The following is an 18188-nucleotide window of genomic DNA, read 5'->3' as shown; positions in this document are numbered from 1 at the left end:
AAGATTCAGCTTTGCACTGAAGAGATCCAGGACAGTCAAACTGCTTCTCAAATGTTTAACAGCTAAACACACAGGCTTTATTTACATCAACTTAATATTTTAGTACTACTCTTATAGATAGAACTAACAATTATAATTATAAGAGTCGTAGATTTAAAATGATATGTTTAAAATGTCTTATAAAGTTTTTCTTTTTTACGAGATTTTAATGAACACATAAGAATCAGTAAAAAAATATTTTATTATACAAATATTAACAACCATATAAATAGAACAGCTCTTATACATTCTGTCAGTCTGCAATTACTTAAAATAAGTATTTACTAAAAATATAATTATCAAACAACTTTATGATTTCTTTGTTTCTTCATGGCTCATGTATATGAAAAGTTTCCGGTGATGAGAACAAGTATAATTGAGCTCTTATTTCAAATCTATTTTCTTGCTTGATTTCAAATTAAAAAATCTCACTAATTGTTTTATTTTCATAGGAATTTAATTATATTAATCACGTGACAGACGATAAAAATCTATAAAATATTGTTGGCAACATAAGTGCTAAATAAAAATAAAGTTTAGCACAGAAGCTTATGCGTGGATTAGCGGAGGAGTATCTTAATGCTGTAATTCCGTTAGCCACAGTTTTTGTTCCATTATTTGGCAATGGCTCAATACCTAAAAGCTCACAAAGAATATTATAAATATCAACCATCTGTAGAGGCTGCGATATGTAATTTCTCTTTAGTCCTGCAAAGAAAAGGTCAAATTTAGTTTTTTTTTTTTTAAATATGAGAGAACAAAAGTACTCATAAAATTTATAAATTATCCAAAATGGACGATTCCACCACACCCACCGTTAAATCTTATGTGAAAATCTTAATGAAAAAAGTTCTTTATATGATGTATGAAAATAAAGTTTTAGTTTATAATTTCTATGGTAATGAAATCAATTTGTTGCGAGCTTCAAAAACTGCTGCCATTTCATGAAAGAACTCACGAAATAATATTTTAAATTTTAAAAAAATCGTCTGCTTCATATGAAAGAGAGTTCGATATGTTTCGAATGATCAGAACACTACGTTTTCTATCAGAACGGCACGCGAATGACACAAGCTTAAAAACAGATTCAAGTTAAAATCTAGAGAAGGCAGTTGCCAATGAAAAAATTGTATAGAAAAATAAATGAGCTAAAAACCATAACTTGAGAAAGCAAGATAGCTCAAAGAGGCTAGTCAAAATAGAATTATTTAGATACTATGCTTTGTCGTGTACTATCTTATATTTTAACCATGTGACAAAATAAGTTCTTGTTTTTATGTATATTTTTCGTGTTAGTTTTCTTGAAAATATTCGTTTTATATTAAATGATATTCTCATTACAATCGACTAAACGTAATAAGAATATATAATAAAAATATGTTACAAGTCAATCATACTTTCAAAGGCGTAATGGAAGAGACACTCAATATGTGACATTTTAGTGAACTTGATATAAATAGCTTTAAAACGTACGAGGTGTGTAAATTAAGAAATTAGACAGATATTTGAATTTTTTTTATTTGGATAAAATTACAATCCATTGTTGTCTACCTTGAAATAATACTCCTAATAAGCAACACTGCGTTGGAGACGATTCTTCTACATCTCATATTAATGATGGAATTCATACAACTTTTAACAATTACAGTCCATTGTTGTCTACCGTGAAATAATACTCCTAATAAGCAACACTGCGTTGGATATTATTCTTCTACATCTCGTATTAGTGATGGAATTCATACAGCCTTTAACAATTACAATCCATTTTTGTCTACCTTGAAATAATACTCCCAATAAGCAGCACTGCGTTGGAGATGATTCTTCTGCATCTCATATTAGTGATGGAATTCATACAGCCTTTAAAAATTACAATCCATTGTTGCCTACCTTGAAATAATACTCTTAATAAGCAACACTGCGTTGGAGATGATTCTTCTACATCTCATATTAGTGATGGAATTCATACAGCCTTTAGCAATTACAATCTATTGTTGTCTACCTTGAAATAATACTCCTAATAAGCAACAAGACGTTTCCTCTACACCTTATATTAGTGATGGAATTCATACAGCCTTTAAAAAGTTTTTTGAGTCCTAAAATGACGTCCCTTGAAATTAATTATTATTTCGAAAATAGGAAAAAAATTATAAGTGTTCATGTTAGGTAAGTAAAGAGTTTGAAGAGTCAGAAATCTTTTTGCTGTCCAAAAACGCATTTATTGTTATTGCTGTGACATTGATTACATTTAGTGATATCACAGAGTCGTGATGCTCCTTCTTGGTATTTTGTCTCACAGGTATGGTCCCTTTTCGGAATGTATTAGTCAAAGTCTAATGTACATTGGTGGGATTCAATTTCAACTGTTCTACTATTATTTTAGCCGTCAACCGATGCTACAAGATAACGGATTTCATACATTTTCATCTACTCTAACAGATGAAGGGTCTTCCTCTGCTAATTGATTAAGGCATTTTCAGAAGGCAAAGAATATCTTCTGTTTGGAAATGCCATAAACCATTATAAAACCAGGGAAATTGAGTAAACACTGTCTCACTAAGACAGCTGGAGCCTTGCAAAATTTTTTGTTGCACTGTTTTCATGTCTGAAGTCAAATATGATAATGCATCGTTATTGCTCCTTATCAATGTCACTCATTTTAATAATGCACTACAAAATTTTATAGACCACGTCTGACCACATGAATCTATCAAGTTTAGACTTATGCTGAAAACATGACAATTGCACCAACCACCTCTCGAAATTTGGTGCGCCCAGGATTATCATATTGAACGTGATGTCGCTAGTCTAATTACCTAATTTACTCACCCCGTATGAATGTATCACGTATCTATACGTATCGATGTATTGACCTGTTTTTAAAATCCTTTTTCTGTTGAAAAATGTCTTATTTAAAGACTTGGCAGAAAAATATATTTTCTTTTTTGTAAGCGATTAATAACATATTTTTGAACCCTTAAACTTAAGGGGTTTCAAAATATTATTCTACAAAGCGTTTTAGTTAGCAATGTTAAAATGTTCTTACTTATTATAATTCAAATGCCTACAGATACACAAGCAATACCTTGACAGTTTATATATCTTTAATTTTCAGTTCTTTAGAATTCAAACACTTATTTCGATGAGTATTTAAATCAATGAATTTAAGTATGGCGAGAAATATGGATAATAGGTTTCGCTTTTGCATCTTATTATTTCGGTTTTATTTTCATCTCACAGCAATCAATCATTGATATGAAAATTAAATTACCTCTTTTGGAGTGGTTTTGCAGAAATAGGTTAGAATACTTTTTGATTTTCCAACTTCATTACAAGATGCAGAAAAAGATTTATAGCAATTTAGACACTGTAGCTTCATTTATATTTGGAATTTCGATGACCTCGTGCTTGCTGGTTTGCTTAGCATTAATAAAGGTTTAAAATCAATAAATTGTTGATCTGGAACTCTTTTACAACCATTAAAATATATAACCGAATGGAATGAGTTTATATTTTTTGATGCTTGAAAAAATTTGATATTTTTATGAAGGATTTAATTAAATAATTGATCAACTTTTATGACTGATTTAAATTATTAATTTTTGTTTATGAATAAAAATAATTATTTAACCCGGGAGTCTAGATTAACACCAGAACATATGTTTATTTCGATTTAATTTTTGAAAATAAACTAAATAAAGAACAATGTTTCGCTATAATATTTTACAAATAAATAACTCTTTATGAAAAAGCAAAATTAATAGGATAATAAAGATATTACGGTATTTGTAACTATTATTTTAGATATAGATATAACTATATCTATATCCAAAACTATGAAATATTTTTTCTGGTATAAACATCAATTTGTAAAATCTGCAAAAAAATATTTTTTTCAAGAATTCTGAAAACATATCTTTAAGGCAATCGTATGGAACTCTTTATAGCAGTGTTTCCCAAACTTATGACTTTTGCGTACCCTTTTTAAATTTTTCGTAGCGCTGTGTACCACTAATAAAAAAATGAATGTATTTTATAAAAATATGTCTATTTTTACTATAAAAAATTGCACAAAAGTTAAGAATCACAACTGGCTCTTAACAGCGCTAATTATTAATTGTTAACTCAGCAAAAAATAGCCAATAGAAAAATACGTAATCGTAAATTTTCATGGCTTAGCTTTGTTTTTATATAAAATTTGTTTGAAATTTTTTAAACATTTTTTTGTTTCGTTTGTTGCAAGATATTTCGCATAAGAACGCGTACCCCCTCTGAACTGTTCCCGTACCCCTGGGGGTACGCGTACCACACTTTGGTAAACACTGCTTTATAGATAAATGCGTGACACGATTTCTGTAAAGTTAATTGACACACTTGAAAGTATAAAAATTCAACTTTGCCAAGTTTGTAAAAACTTTAACTAACCTTTATTAATACATTTTTTTTGTTAATTACTTATTTAAAGCATAATTTAGGGAAAATACACACTCCTAATTTAAAAAAATATTTTTGCATTTATTTCATAAAATAACTAGTTAGGATTTGCAGAAAAATAACACTTTCAAAGCAAAAAAAAAAAAAATTTAAAAAATGCTTCTCTATTCCAAACTTTTCATTCTTTTGTTCGATTATTAAAGGCATTTTATTTTCTACATGAAAGAGATGATTAAAAGATTTTCAAACCTGGTCCTCTAGCGAAGAAAATGCCTCTCATATCTGGAACTTCATATGGATCATAGCCATGAGATCCTAATGATATTGATGAACCAGTAGGAATGCTTTTACCAGGGATATCTAACTGGGGAATAAATGATGGAAGAATGCGAACTAAATAAATATTGTTGAATGCATTTTCTATTGAATGCTATGCACAGTATAAGAAAAGGAAAAATACATAAACATATTATTAGATAATTAATGCAGTTTATATGCCGTAACTTTTAGTTGAACTAAATTTGAGTTTAAATTTTACTGGCATTTGATAAACATAAATATTTTTTTTGTTAACAAAATTAGTTATTAAAAAGAATTTGGCGCTATATATTTGCTTTACTATGCAGAAACGTTAATTGTTTCTAGCCATGAAAATAATTTACACTTTAAATTACAATGATTATTTTTACAATAGCATATCGATATTTTTATTTCCTTTATCTTAGTTAAAAACTTTTCTAATATCATAAACTATACTGGTTGATTTTTTTAAATACACATAACTGATTTTTACGTTATGTATATGAAGATTAGAAACAAGATGCATTTCATTTACATAAAAATTTAAAATACGTAAACCTGGAGATTAAAATAGTTCTTTAGTGCAAACGATAATAAATAAAAGTTTAGCACTTCTGTTATGAATCATAGTAGGTTTTTAACTAAGTTAAGTTATTTACACGGTACACTTAAAAATTATTATAATTTAAAAAATTTTGATCTGCGTATTTTATCGAATTATATAAATATCTGTATTTTTGCTTTATAATTTGATTATGTAAGCATAAAAAATATTTCAGTAATTTTTTTTCCATACTGAATTAATGATATATTGATATATCATTAAAAAAAGATAAACAGTTAATTTTACAGTAGTAAATATGCAGCAAATGTAAATATTAAATACTGTTTATTTACACCCTGCTTATTGTCTGCTGTTTGATTCATATAATAAATCCAGATCAAATGAATAATTTCAATATACAAATTAATATTACAGTTAAATCTCTTAGTATTTCTTATGTCATGATTTTTATTTGCTATTTTTCTTTTAATAAATTTGAATAAGGAACAACAGAACAAATATAGACAGTTATTGGTAAAAAAAAAACAACACACTTACTCCTTTGATATAATAGTTTTTGGAAGCCACCAAAAGTATTGGAAGTGTTAGTCTATTATTTCTTATGTGATAGTGTTCAGGAATTTCTTCTTTGAGGTAAACATGAAGACCTGTTATTCCTTTGAGCTCTTCATACAGCTGGAAAATATTTTAATATTGGGTGAGTTCCCTGATTTGGTGTTTTTGGAGCGCGCTATGACGGGGACGTTCGAAAATGACCGAAAAAGATTAGTCATTTTATTCTTGAGAGAATAGTGGAGATATCCCACCCTTCCCTTTTTTTGTTAAAAGCTAATGATTTTGTATTGTATTAAAATGTTTTGAAAACAATTCGCGTGGCAAGTTCAGAAAAGAGAATTATGGTATAGGATTTAAGTAATCCACGACTGCATATAGTTCCGTTTTATTTAGCTGTCAAATTATAAAATTATTCTTTTAAAACAATATAAAAGCTTTTAAAAATTAAACTCATCGAAAAGAAATTTAATTCGATCTATTTTTTATAAGCAAAAAGAAGACCGTGCTACGTCGCTTCAGGAGTTGGCAATGTTAATATTCGTTTACGTTGGAAGCTTGCCATACATTTAGATGCAAACAGGTTCTTCCCATAGGGGTAATGGTTTATTCTTGCCTTGCTACAGAGTATAATAAATTAATTATACTAAAAATATTTCCCAACAATACGCCAACATAATTTTTTATTGTAAATTTTCTTGAAATTAAAAATTCCATTTTTATTATGCATTTAGTAATTGAGAATCTGATTTGTGCATTTTGAGCAGAATGGGCAAATCAGATCCATTAAGAATGTTATCTAAATTTTTAAAAATTATGAATTGAATTTTATTATACTTTAGGGTTTTAGTTTTTTCTGCTGTAGTTTATTTTTATGATGAATTATGAAAAACATTGATAAAAATAATTTTTATTAAAAACGTAAAGGCTATGACCTTCATCGCTCGATAAGCCGACAGTCAAACGACTGTTTACATTTAAAAAGTTGAAAGAGTTTAAAGTGCGTTTCAAAAACTCAGTGTCGGGAAACTCTCCCAAAATAAGATCAATAATACGACGCACACATATAAACAGTTTTTTTAATCAACGAGAAATAATGATAACAAATATCATTACATGATTTGAAAATTAATGATATATCAGAATTGCGTTTTCAGTTTTACCTTCTCAGTTTTTCCCTCACATGGCAGTAGCATGCTTGTTGCTCCATAATATACCATGTATTTTATATCAGAAACATCAACCAACTGTTGCAGATTTATGACGTTCAAGCCTCTTGAATCCGTCGATGTCATTCCGTGATCAGAAAGTGCCACAAGATTCACCTTAAAGTTTTTGAAAACAAAATATGTCGTTGCAAAATCAGTAAAAGTTTATAAATATTTGAAATTTATCAAGAAACACTACACTATTAGATGTTTGCGAACCTTGATTGATAAAAATCACTGTTAAAGTAATTTTGTTAATCATTAGTAGGGGAGAGTGGGGTCAATTGTAACAGGGTACGATTGTAACAGAGCAAAACTTTCGAATGTCGGGTTCTAGATTTGGTTCCTAGGTGGCGCACAAGATGTATTTAATAAATCTACATGTACAGTCAGCAAAAAAAAAAAGATATCACCCTGAATAACTTTCGTTCTAATGATCCGATTTTCACGAACTAAGTGTCAATCTTAATGGTTCCTGGGGGTGACCTCAAATATGCTAATTAATTAGTGCTAACTATTAATTAAGTTACGAAATCAGACACAAAAACGTACTTTCTCTGAATAAACATNATATATATATATATATATATATATATATATATATATATATATATATATATATATATATATATATATATATATATATATATATATATATATATATATATATATATATATATATATATATATATATATATATATATATATATATATATATATATATATATATATATATATATATATATATATATATATATATATATATATATATATATATATATATATATATATATATATATATATATATATATATATATATATATATATATATATATATATATATATATATATATATATATATATATATATATATATATATATATATATATATACAATATCGCAATGTGTGATTTTATTCTAAAACATTTTAATTTCAAAATATAATTCTTAATTCCGATGTTCTACTAAATTTTGTATTATTTTAATCGCTACCTTTTTACGGATTATTCTATATAATTTGCAAGTTATAAATATTCCCTCCGGCGTGATTTCTGTATTGTTCTTTAAATCAGAATACATGATTTTAATCATTCAAGTGTAAAATAAGTGCAATTTGTGTAAGGAAAAGGCTTCTTATCTCAAAATACTCACATTTCTAAAGTATCAAATTAAATTAAATGTAGTTAGATTTTATTGTTACCTACCCTTTCGCATGAAATTTAAGGTCCACTGATTTGTAAAATCTAGTCGTTCTGTGAATACTTGATAAAACTTTCAGTTCAATCATTGAGGCGGAAAATATCCAATTTTTATTTTGATGATATTTTTTATTCCTTGATTTTTGTGAGTTTCAGAGTTATAGCAATGTAATTTTAACGATTTTAAAAATATTTTTGAAGGTTTCAAAATTTATATTCTCAACAATAGAATTCTTTTAGTTTTTGAATGAATTTTTATTTCTTAAGATCACAACTTTTCAAAATAACTGATAAAATACACCTTTCAAAAGTAGAAAATAGTTATCTAATTATCTTGCATTAGTTCATGAACTTTATATCATATTTATCAATCGAATTAAAGAGCATTATTAAAAAGTAAAAGGGTTAATAAGTCATTCCGGAAAAACTAGAAATCTAAAATAAAATTTGTTTCCTCGTTTATATTTTTAAACTAAACTCTTAAACTAAACTATTTAAAATGCACCAGACTTTCAGAAATAAAACTCTCACTTTTGACGATTCAGCAGTCCTTAAGCTGTATTTCGTTATTTGGAAACTCATTTCGTTGCAAAATTACAGGATTTATGACAAACACGAACTTTCAAATAAACGACATAATAAATTTCTGAACTCAGAACCTCATCACAGTGCATTATGGGAAATCGCTATCTAGAATTACGAAATTAAAATGAAGACTAGACAGTCGTAACTAGAAAGGCAAAATATTTTTTACTTTTGACGAAGCTCGTTTCCCCGATAAAGACATGAAGTTATGTTACTTCGACGAAATGTATGCTTAGGGCGTATACGAGGAAACGGTTTCGTCAAAAACTAAGAATGTTTCATGAAATTTGAGGATCCATTTTCTTACAGTGTACAGTTTACGTTTCGAGCTTTATTATATAAGAATGTCAACAACATCGCAGTGTAAGGAAAATATACTGTCAACTAATAATTACCTTATCATGTAGTCTTCTTCTAGATATTTCACGCTGCGCTAAATCTAATATATTATCAATATCTTTCACAGCTTGTTTTCTTTCAAAAGAATTTGGACCATATTTATGACCTGTGGTTTAAACAAAAAAAAATCCAAATGAATGTTCTTAAAATTCCTATCATACGTCTAAACATGATTATTATACATTAGCATTTCCTTATTGAAACATTGTTTAAATTTTTATTCAATTCTCATTTAATTTATGAATCTTATACAGAATGTCCATGATTAAATTACCCTATTTTTAAGTTATTTAAATTACCCTATTTTTGATTCAGATAAATTTTTGTTAAGGTACTGAAGAATAAATAGTCACTTGTTTTAGCTTTAAGAAAAAGATATATGCTTTATGAATCACACATTTAGTATACATTTACGATTGTTAACAACTTTTATGAAACACATTTAGTCATCATTTTATTTTGAACTATTATCATGAATCATGATGTAAAAGCGATTCCTCAACTGACTGCAGTGTGCTTGGGGAAATGTATAAACATGTTGTGAAATACTTTCTTTCAAGTACAGATCTAGTACAGATCAAGTACAGATCTTCAATCTACGATCTAGATATTTCGAATCTCTTCGAGAGCAAAATCTGAATCAAGAAATATCGGTGGTGGTTATAAAAAACATTTCTGGCTTGGGAATTTAAAGCCATTTTTGTGACTTGCTCTAGTAAATTTCCATTCTTTTATTGAAACTCCTCGAACAAATAATCATAACTTTCTGAAAAAATATTTTTATAGATAATTTAAAATAAAGATGTTTAAATTTGATTGTAATTTGATTTTTTTATAACTTTTTTGTCAATCGTTTGAAATGAAATCCGTTTTTCTAATTGCTAAAATAAAAGAGAGTGAAATAAAAGTTGCAAAAATTTTCGTAATATTATAAGTCAGTAATATTACGACAACTTTTTTGAAAATGTGGTTAGGAAATGCACAGAGAAAATAATTCTGGTAAAATTACCATTCTGCATGATAAACATATTTCTGGTGAAAAAAACTCTTAATTATGGTAATCAAAATATATGGTATTTAAACCATTCGTTTGGTAATTTTTTCCCTCTATAAGTTGACAGTTAACCGGGAATTCTAGGCTTCAAAATTATAGTTCTTATCAACAGACGCTTAGCAAAAAATACGAAACTTTAAAGTAAGTTCACCCAATAAAATGGTTTTTATGCCATGAACTAAGGTATCATGATAAAATTTTTACCATACTTTATCATAGATAAATTTTGCCTAAAACATTACCAAAGCGCATTTGTAAATATTTCTGGGTTTTTTTGTTATTCAAATAGACCCAGAAACACAATAATTGAAACCAAATTCTAAGATTTGACCATTCCTTTTTCTCAATGTGTATGAACCTTTCGGTCATTTCATTGAAAGAGATGCAAATGATGTTAATCTACTATTTTAATCATTATTTTAGATGGAGATAAAATTTTAAACAAATAAATTGGAATTAAAGTTTCAAATAAATGTATTCGCTTGATTTTAAACTTCCTTTGAGTCTTACCAGTTTTAACTTTGAGTTTTAAAACATCATTAAAATGTTTCAAGTTAAAATGTTAAAGATTAAAATTCCTTTTTGTAAAAGTTACACAAGAAAACTCACTTAGAAATACTTAGTTACAGAAATAAAATGTATTAACTTTGATAAATTGATTTATCTTTAGAGTTGTAAGATTACTTAAAATCCCTTTCATATATATGCAAAATATAATTTAATGTATTTTACGTTTCTTTTTTTGTTAATGTAATGCTCTTATGATTTTATGGAATGAATGTTTAATTTAAAATTAATTTAGCTTTAATATCCTATTATGAACTAGGTAACTCACTGCATGGATATAAATAATTTGTGTAGGAACTGTTACTTAAAATTATTAGATTTTCTTTATAAACAGTATTTTCATACGTTATCCCCTTATTTAACTTATTTTCCCCTAATTTATCATCATTTCGAAAAAGATTCTCTTTTCCTGCTCTGATATTCCATAATTTTACTTCAAATGGTGTTAAAAATGTCTAAATATTTAATAATCTAATCAAACTATGAGAAGATATCTAACACTTAAAAATAATTATTGCTTAAAAGCATAATCTTTACAATTAATTACACATTGTACTAATTGCTTCATTTGAATATAATTCATGAAAACATAAGATTTGATTCATCAACTACACTTGAAAGTCGCATGTCATAAATAGTATATGATGAGAACCGTGGTGGCTTAGAGGATAGAGTGCTCACCTTCTTATGAGGCAAACCTGGTTCGAATTTCAGCGATGACTGATCTGTACGAATTCCGCACCCGGCTCACACCGACCAGACTGCTGCCATAAAATATCCTCAGTGGTAGACGGATCATGGGTTAGAGTAACTTTGCAGTCAGGCTAAATGTGGTAGGTTTGGGTGGTTTTCATCTCCATGGAACGCAAATGTGGGCTTGCTCCATCAAAAAGCCTTCCACGAAGGCAAATTTCTCCCAATACTTGATCAAAGAGTTCCCTTGTCTTCTGGATTAGGTTCACAATTACAAAGCTACGGAGTTGAACATTGATAATCGTAAACTCAGTTTCTGGTTGGATGCTTAACATCGGTTATAAACTAAAATAAAAACACTAAATCGCAACTGAAACAATATTTTCACCAAATGAAGAGAACTAGATCTTTTAAACTACTCGCACATTAAAAAAAAATATTATAAAAGCTTTCAAAACTAAAACTAATAGTCTATGTATCCGCAGTTGGAACGGCAAAAGTTAGGATATAAGAGATTTGATATAAATATACATATATCAATATATATATTTTTTATTTTTAAAATCTGGAAGAATGGTTTGAATTCTGCCTATTGAGATTTTATTTAATTTACTTAAATGTGAAAATGAATTCTCTTTACAGTGAGTAAGATTTCTATTTTAAATATTATACATTCGTGTTTCTGTAAAATATAATTTACCATTAAAATCTACAGATTCGTAGTAAATTTGAACTAATTGTACTTCATTCTTCTCCATAAGTTGTAGAGCTACTAACAGAGCATCTTTCGTATCATCGTTCACAGTAGACCAAGAATATCCAACATACTTATATTTTCGGCAATAGGTTGGTTTTCTACCTCGGATTTCAACCTAAAGTGGAGAATCATATATCAATTTCAGATAAGTTAAATATTAATAAATGCATGTGGAGTTAAGTTGGTTTGAGTTCTCCTGGAACTCAACGAAAATCTTTCTCACACCCATGCATTATGCTCAAAAATGAGTATACATAGGAATTCAATACATGTGCTGTTTCAATTTTGAATACATGTGGTTTTCAAATTCGACTATTATTTGTTTCGAAGCTCTGTCATAAAACTCAACTTTGAGAAACATTTTTTTTACAATGTCCTTAATATTTGAAGATCCGGACATTAAGTGTTTGCTAGATAATTTGATTTATTTCATTTCAGCATTTTAATATTTAATGACTGATTTATTATTATGCGTCGGAAATGTCTGTCGTTTTGATATCATCTTTAAGACAACTAATTAAAAAATGAAGAAAGCATCTAAAAACTATTGTTGTGTAGTCTTATTATAAGACAACATCTAAAAACTAAACATTTTGCAAAATGACTATATTCTATTTCTGTTTATTCAACTTTTAGTATGAATGATAGTTTTCCTGCACTAAATTTTTCCTCCCCAATTATTTTAAAACATCTTTAATTTTTGAAAATTTTAATTGCGTAAACATTTTTTTTACTAAATTTTAATTGCCTACTTCTATTTATATAATCCTGAACTTCAATAAACTGGTCATAATAGTAATAACTATAGTGGAAAGCATCATCTAAAAACTTATATTTTTAGAATGCTACTTGTTTTTTGCAGATATTTTTAAAAGAATGAAATTACACTTGTGCGATGATTTTTTATTCTGTAAAATAGAAAAATTTATTTTTTGAACTCCTTTTGTTTGGTGTTTTTTGAACAAGAAGATTTGAGAAGATCTAAAGACTTCCTACTGAAGTTGATACGTATTTTAATATGTGTTATCAGTAATTTTGATAAAGTTATCGGAAAGACTATTTACTGCACGATTCACAAAAAACAATAATGTCCTTTACCATTTCAAAATATTTTTCGGAATTAGTTAGCATAAAAGATGAAGAAAAAAGGGTAATAATTAGCGTACAACTACCTGGCAACCATCCCACCAATATAGGGCACTTCTTAGTCCATTCTTCTCAGCAGTTATCCAAAGTGGTTCAGCGCTATCCCACCAATGCGGAACTGAAGCAGTGTCATTCGGACCCATTAAGAAAAAATCCCCGAAGTAAGAATCATACATCATATTTTGCACAAATCCATGATTTTCGGCATAAAGACCTAAAAAAATAAATTTGGTAATTTTTCACTTTATGTTGCGCTCCATTAAAAAAATTAATTTGAATCAGTATAATAATCAACAAGGAAATGCAATTTTCAAAATTTTGAACTTCATTATCACAAACCTAAATTATATCTTGCGTATTTTGCAATGCAATATATCTTATAATAGCATATCATATAATTACGTACCTTACAATGTTTATAAATGCAAAATTTAGCCTGTTTCTAACAATATTTTGTTTTAAAATACCAAACAAGTTGAACTTGAAATCCTAAACAATATACTCGCTTAGCTAACAAGTATTTATAACTATTTTTTAGGAAACTAATATTGTATTACGTAATTATAAAATATGAAATTGGTATACTGAAATTAAATTTGAAATTCAAACTAATTCTAAATTTGCTTCAGTTTGTTTTCTACTCCTAAAAAAATAAGGTATAAAATATTTACACAAATTTATTTTTTTAACAATGTATTTTCACTTTCTTATCTATTGATAGTTTAAATCACTTAAACAATAGATAAACAATTTCCATTTTCAGTAATAAGCTATTAAATCTTCATTAAGTAATATTTTTCGTGATCTTCATTATAATACTTCATTTTTTATGATAAAAGTGATTGATTGCTTCGAGAAAAGTATTTACTAAATGGAATTCATTTTCGACTTAATAATCAAGAGATACAACTATAAACGTGCATAAATGGAAACAAATTCTTTCCTCGTCATGTTAAGGCCACAAAAATAAAATGAACGAGTACCTTTTTTCTTTCAAAAGCATATTTTTAGCAACAATAATGTGAATAATATGTTTACAAGACAAAGCTCATATTCTACTTAAATTTAAAAAGGACAATGGTAATTTTTCTAAATAAACATATATTCACAAAATTGAAATTTGTTGTTCATATAAAGGTATAAAAAATCTTAATTTAGAAGACTGAAAGAAAAATACATAGTCAAGATTCATAAAGATTTATTATTTTCATACAGGTTGCAAAATTAATAACTTAAAAGCTTATTTAAGTAATAGTTTAAAGTTCTCAACCTAATTTAAATAATTGCCTATTCATGTTCATTCTACTTTCTTTTGAAAATCAAGCTATTTAAAAGAAAGTTTCAAGGTATTAATGATAATGATAGCTAAGTAGGAAAGTAATTAAATTAATTGCTTTTGATCGCAACCTATTAAAATAATATCGTAATTGGAAAGATACTGGTTAATTCATTAAGTAGACTTTATCTTGATTTAATGAAAATTACAATAAACGTTTAATTTTTCAATTTATCCTGATTGTAAGGATTTAACAAACTTTGAAAGATGCTGTAAAGACGATTAAATTAATATTTTTTGAATTTCAATGTCCATAAATTTCAGTATTTCACTTGTTTGTTATTACAAGCTAATTTTTAATAAAGTTGACGTAACATGTCTTATTTTTAACTGAAATTTAAAGCATGTTTTATTGAGGTTTCGAACTATACTAAACTCTGCTATACTATATTTTTTTCATTGTTTCACACAGAAAGTAAAAATAATTTAATGAAATTTTTTAAGCGATTTCTTAGCAAAATTTTTTAATAGTTACGAAATTTTTGTTTTCTAAATAACTGCAGAATTAAATTCTAGTAAAACAAAAATCTTGGCCGGAAATTGCGTTGTTAAGTCAATTTGTTTTTAATTTTAGCGATTTAGATACCCTCTCATTAAAATATATTAAACCGATCAAAGTTATTTAACTGTGGACATGTTATAAGTACTCTACACTTTAATTTTATAACCGTCGTTGAACAGTCGTCCCAATTTTTGGTTTACGACTACTAATGTTCAACTACGTAGCCTTGTAGTTTTGAAACCGATCCAGAAGACAAAGTAAATCCCGGATCAAGTATTGGGAGAAATTCTGCCTCCAGGGAGGACTTTTTGATGGAATTAACCCGCATTTGCTTTACATGGAGAGAAAAACCATGAAAAGATCCCAAGGTTAGTCCGACGGCAAGGAGACTCTGACCCATGATCAGTCTACCAACCATTGATGATATTTTTACGTCAAAACTGCGGTCGGTGCAAGCCGTGTGTGGAATTCTATTCGACGAGCCATCGGTGGGATTCGAACCCAATTCATTTAATTGGAAGGAGAACGCTCAATCCTCTGAGCCACCACGGCTCAACTCTACACTTTGAGAAATTTTGATGTAACTTAAAAGATATTACAATGCAAGTTTGCGGTAACCTTAATTTGGCGTTATCCATATTATAGTGCTTCATAAAATTGATTTCTTAATACAAGTTGAATTACTATTGTTGTACTGTGTTATGGCTCAAGATATCAATATTTTCTGACTGAAGAGTATTGATAGTTCATGTTTACTAAATGAGTTGGAGGACTTCGTCTTATAATAAAAGAGTATCATTTTCAGTTGGCGCTCAGATAAGTTTGAGAATTATATTGTGAATAATCATTGATTTTGGCTTCGGTTTTGTTTAAATAAAGATGCTATGTCACCATGAACATAGCTTGATTATGTAAATAAAAGACTATCCATGTTGTTAATAAAAGATTATCCATGATATGTAATTAAATATCCTTGTCAGTCTGTGAAGTAGATTATCCATAATTACTAATTAATTCAAGGTTGATTTTTGGATTTGGACTAGTTTGGAGGTATTTTTTAGACGATTCCATTGGATCACCCATTCCTATTGAAGGATTCACAAATACGCGAGAAAAAGGATTCCAGAAGGAATGAGGTCAGAGGTGAATCAGATGTTACAGTCAAAAACTGCTTGGCTAATTGCGGAAATTCCAAAAAAATTTTTTTTTGAATAATATTTGAAAAATAAGTGGGTGAATAAAAATGGCCAGTTAACTCTCCTGATCTTGATTCCAATGATACTTCCTCGGATATCAGCAAGAAAAAATTCACGAAAAAAGATTGGGAAATAAAAAAAGATCTCAGTTGTTCCATAATTTAAGTACTATACCGAGATAACAAAATTGACCAAAAATGGTAGAATCTATGCCAAAAAAAGATAAATTGGTTCTGGAATTGAAGAAATAGCCTATTAAATATTAATTAAGAATAAATTGTATTAACATTTTCAATAAACTCTTTATTTCCAAAATGTGTGCTAGAATCAATTGTCAATGTAAAAAATGTTTCTATTGTCTTAGAGAACAATTTACTAGTTGCATATTTTGGGAATAAAGTATTCTTAAAATGTTTAGCAAAAGCAATGAATGAATAAAATCTATGAAAACGATGTTTAATATTTCCCTTAAATGATTTAAAGGCAGCTACTGAAATTATGAGTAGTTATCATGCTTGGATAAACATTAACTGACAAAATTATATAACTGCCATGGGCAAATCCCGCAAACGTTACTAATCTGAAATGGAGACATATTTCTATGAAGTCGAATTACATGTTGAATATACCACTAGTGATGATAAATGATTAAGCTTGCAATTGTTTGTTCTAGAATAGTTTGCTAATGATAATTTTCAATTTAATCTACTTTCAATTACTGTCAAACTTATATATTTATTATAATACTTACTTCAATTAATGTCTTTTCACTAAGGATATTGAAAAGAATAGCAAAAGGTCTCTAGGATTATATTGAATATGCGGTATATTGAGAGAAATGTTTATATTTTTGAAATTACATGCCTACAACTACAGATAAGATTATAAAAGCATGTACAATGCAAAAAATCCCGGATATAATTACAGTACGAAGGAGCATTATCCGTAAAATCCATTTTTACAGTAAAATCTATATTTACCGTAAAATATTATATCGTAGTTTTAACAGCAATGTTTATTTAGTTAATTTTTACAGTACTGTAAAAATTACGATTTATATCAGATTTGTTTTATCTGTAACATGTTTCGGTAAAAAGTAAAGGCTCTCTGATTGCCCGTACGGTAATTTTTTACAGTGTAATTTAATGTAAATTTTGATCGATCATTACATCAAAAACACACATTTGTGATTTATTTGCATGTATAATATACCGGATATTTTAAATTAGGCTGTTTATATATTTCCACTAAGAAAATATAAACAGAGGCATTTTCATTTATTTTTGATACACCTAATACCCCTTTAGCTACAGTAGGATTGTATTTTACCACAAAGCAAACCTTTTAGAAAAATACGAATAAGTAACTGACTTTAAATGCTGTGATAAGGCGTCGATAGATTTGTGTATAGAAATATAAATTGAGCAGAAAAAATATTTTTGCTCTAATGGATGATGCGCGAAAGTATATTTAATCAGCATTTATATAGCAAAATAATTTTTTGGCAGCATTGCACAAAATGTATTGTTTTGTTTGTGTATGGTTTTATACAACAATGCATATGATTTAAACTTTTTTAAAATTGTGATGGCTTAGATATTAGAAAAAAAGGTTAAGTTACGATAAATGCAAGCTACAAAGTGAAATTTTCCGCAAAAC

General features: G+C 27.8%; 1 protein-coding gene across 1 annotated transcript in view; it reads right to left on the bottom strand.

The window, feature by feature from the left end:
• Positions 1 to 223: 223 nt before the first annotated feature.
• Positions 224 to 18188, bottom strand: part of LOC107456211 (glycerophosphocholine cholinephosphodiesterase ENPP6) — a 39940-nt gene continuing 21975 nt past the window's right edge. The window contains exons 2-8 of the mRNA XM_016074014.3: positions 13522 to 13709; positions 12293 to 12464; positions 9275 to 9384; positions 7051 to 7212; positions 5873 to 6010; positions 4720 to 4834; positions 224 to 747 (exon numbers count right to left, since the gene is read on the bottom strand). Of these exons, the coding sequence (XP_015929500.1) occupies positions 509 to 747; positions 4720 to 4834; positions 5873 to 6010; positions 7051 to 7212; positions 9275 to 9384; positions 12293 to 12464; positions 13522 to 13709 (1124 nt within the window). The 3' untranslated portion in view covers positions 224 to 508. The remainder of the gene's footprint in view (positions 748 to 4719; positions 4835 to 5872; positions 6011 to 7050; positions 7213 to 9274; positions 9385 to 12292; positions 12465 to 13521; positions 13710 to 18188) is intronic.

The sequence above is a fragment of the Parasteatoda tepidariorum genome, chromosome 3 (genome assembly GCF_043381705.1).
Source record: "Parasteatoda tepidariorum isolate YZ-2023 chromosome 3, CAS_Ptep_4.0, whole genome shotgun sequence".
In the NCBI taxonomy this organism is placed as follows: Eukaryota; Metazoa; Arthropoda; class Arachnida; order Araneae; family Theridiidae; genus Parasteatoda; species Parasteatoda tepidariorum.
Note: the sequence above shows the minus strand (reverse complement) of the source record. Positions and strands in the feature narration are given on the sequence as shown.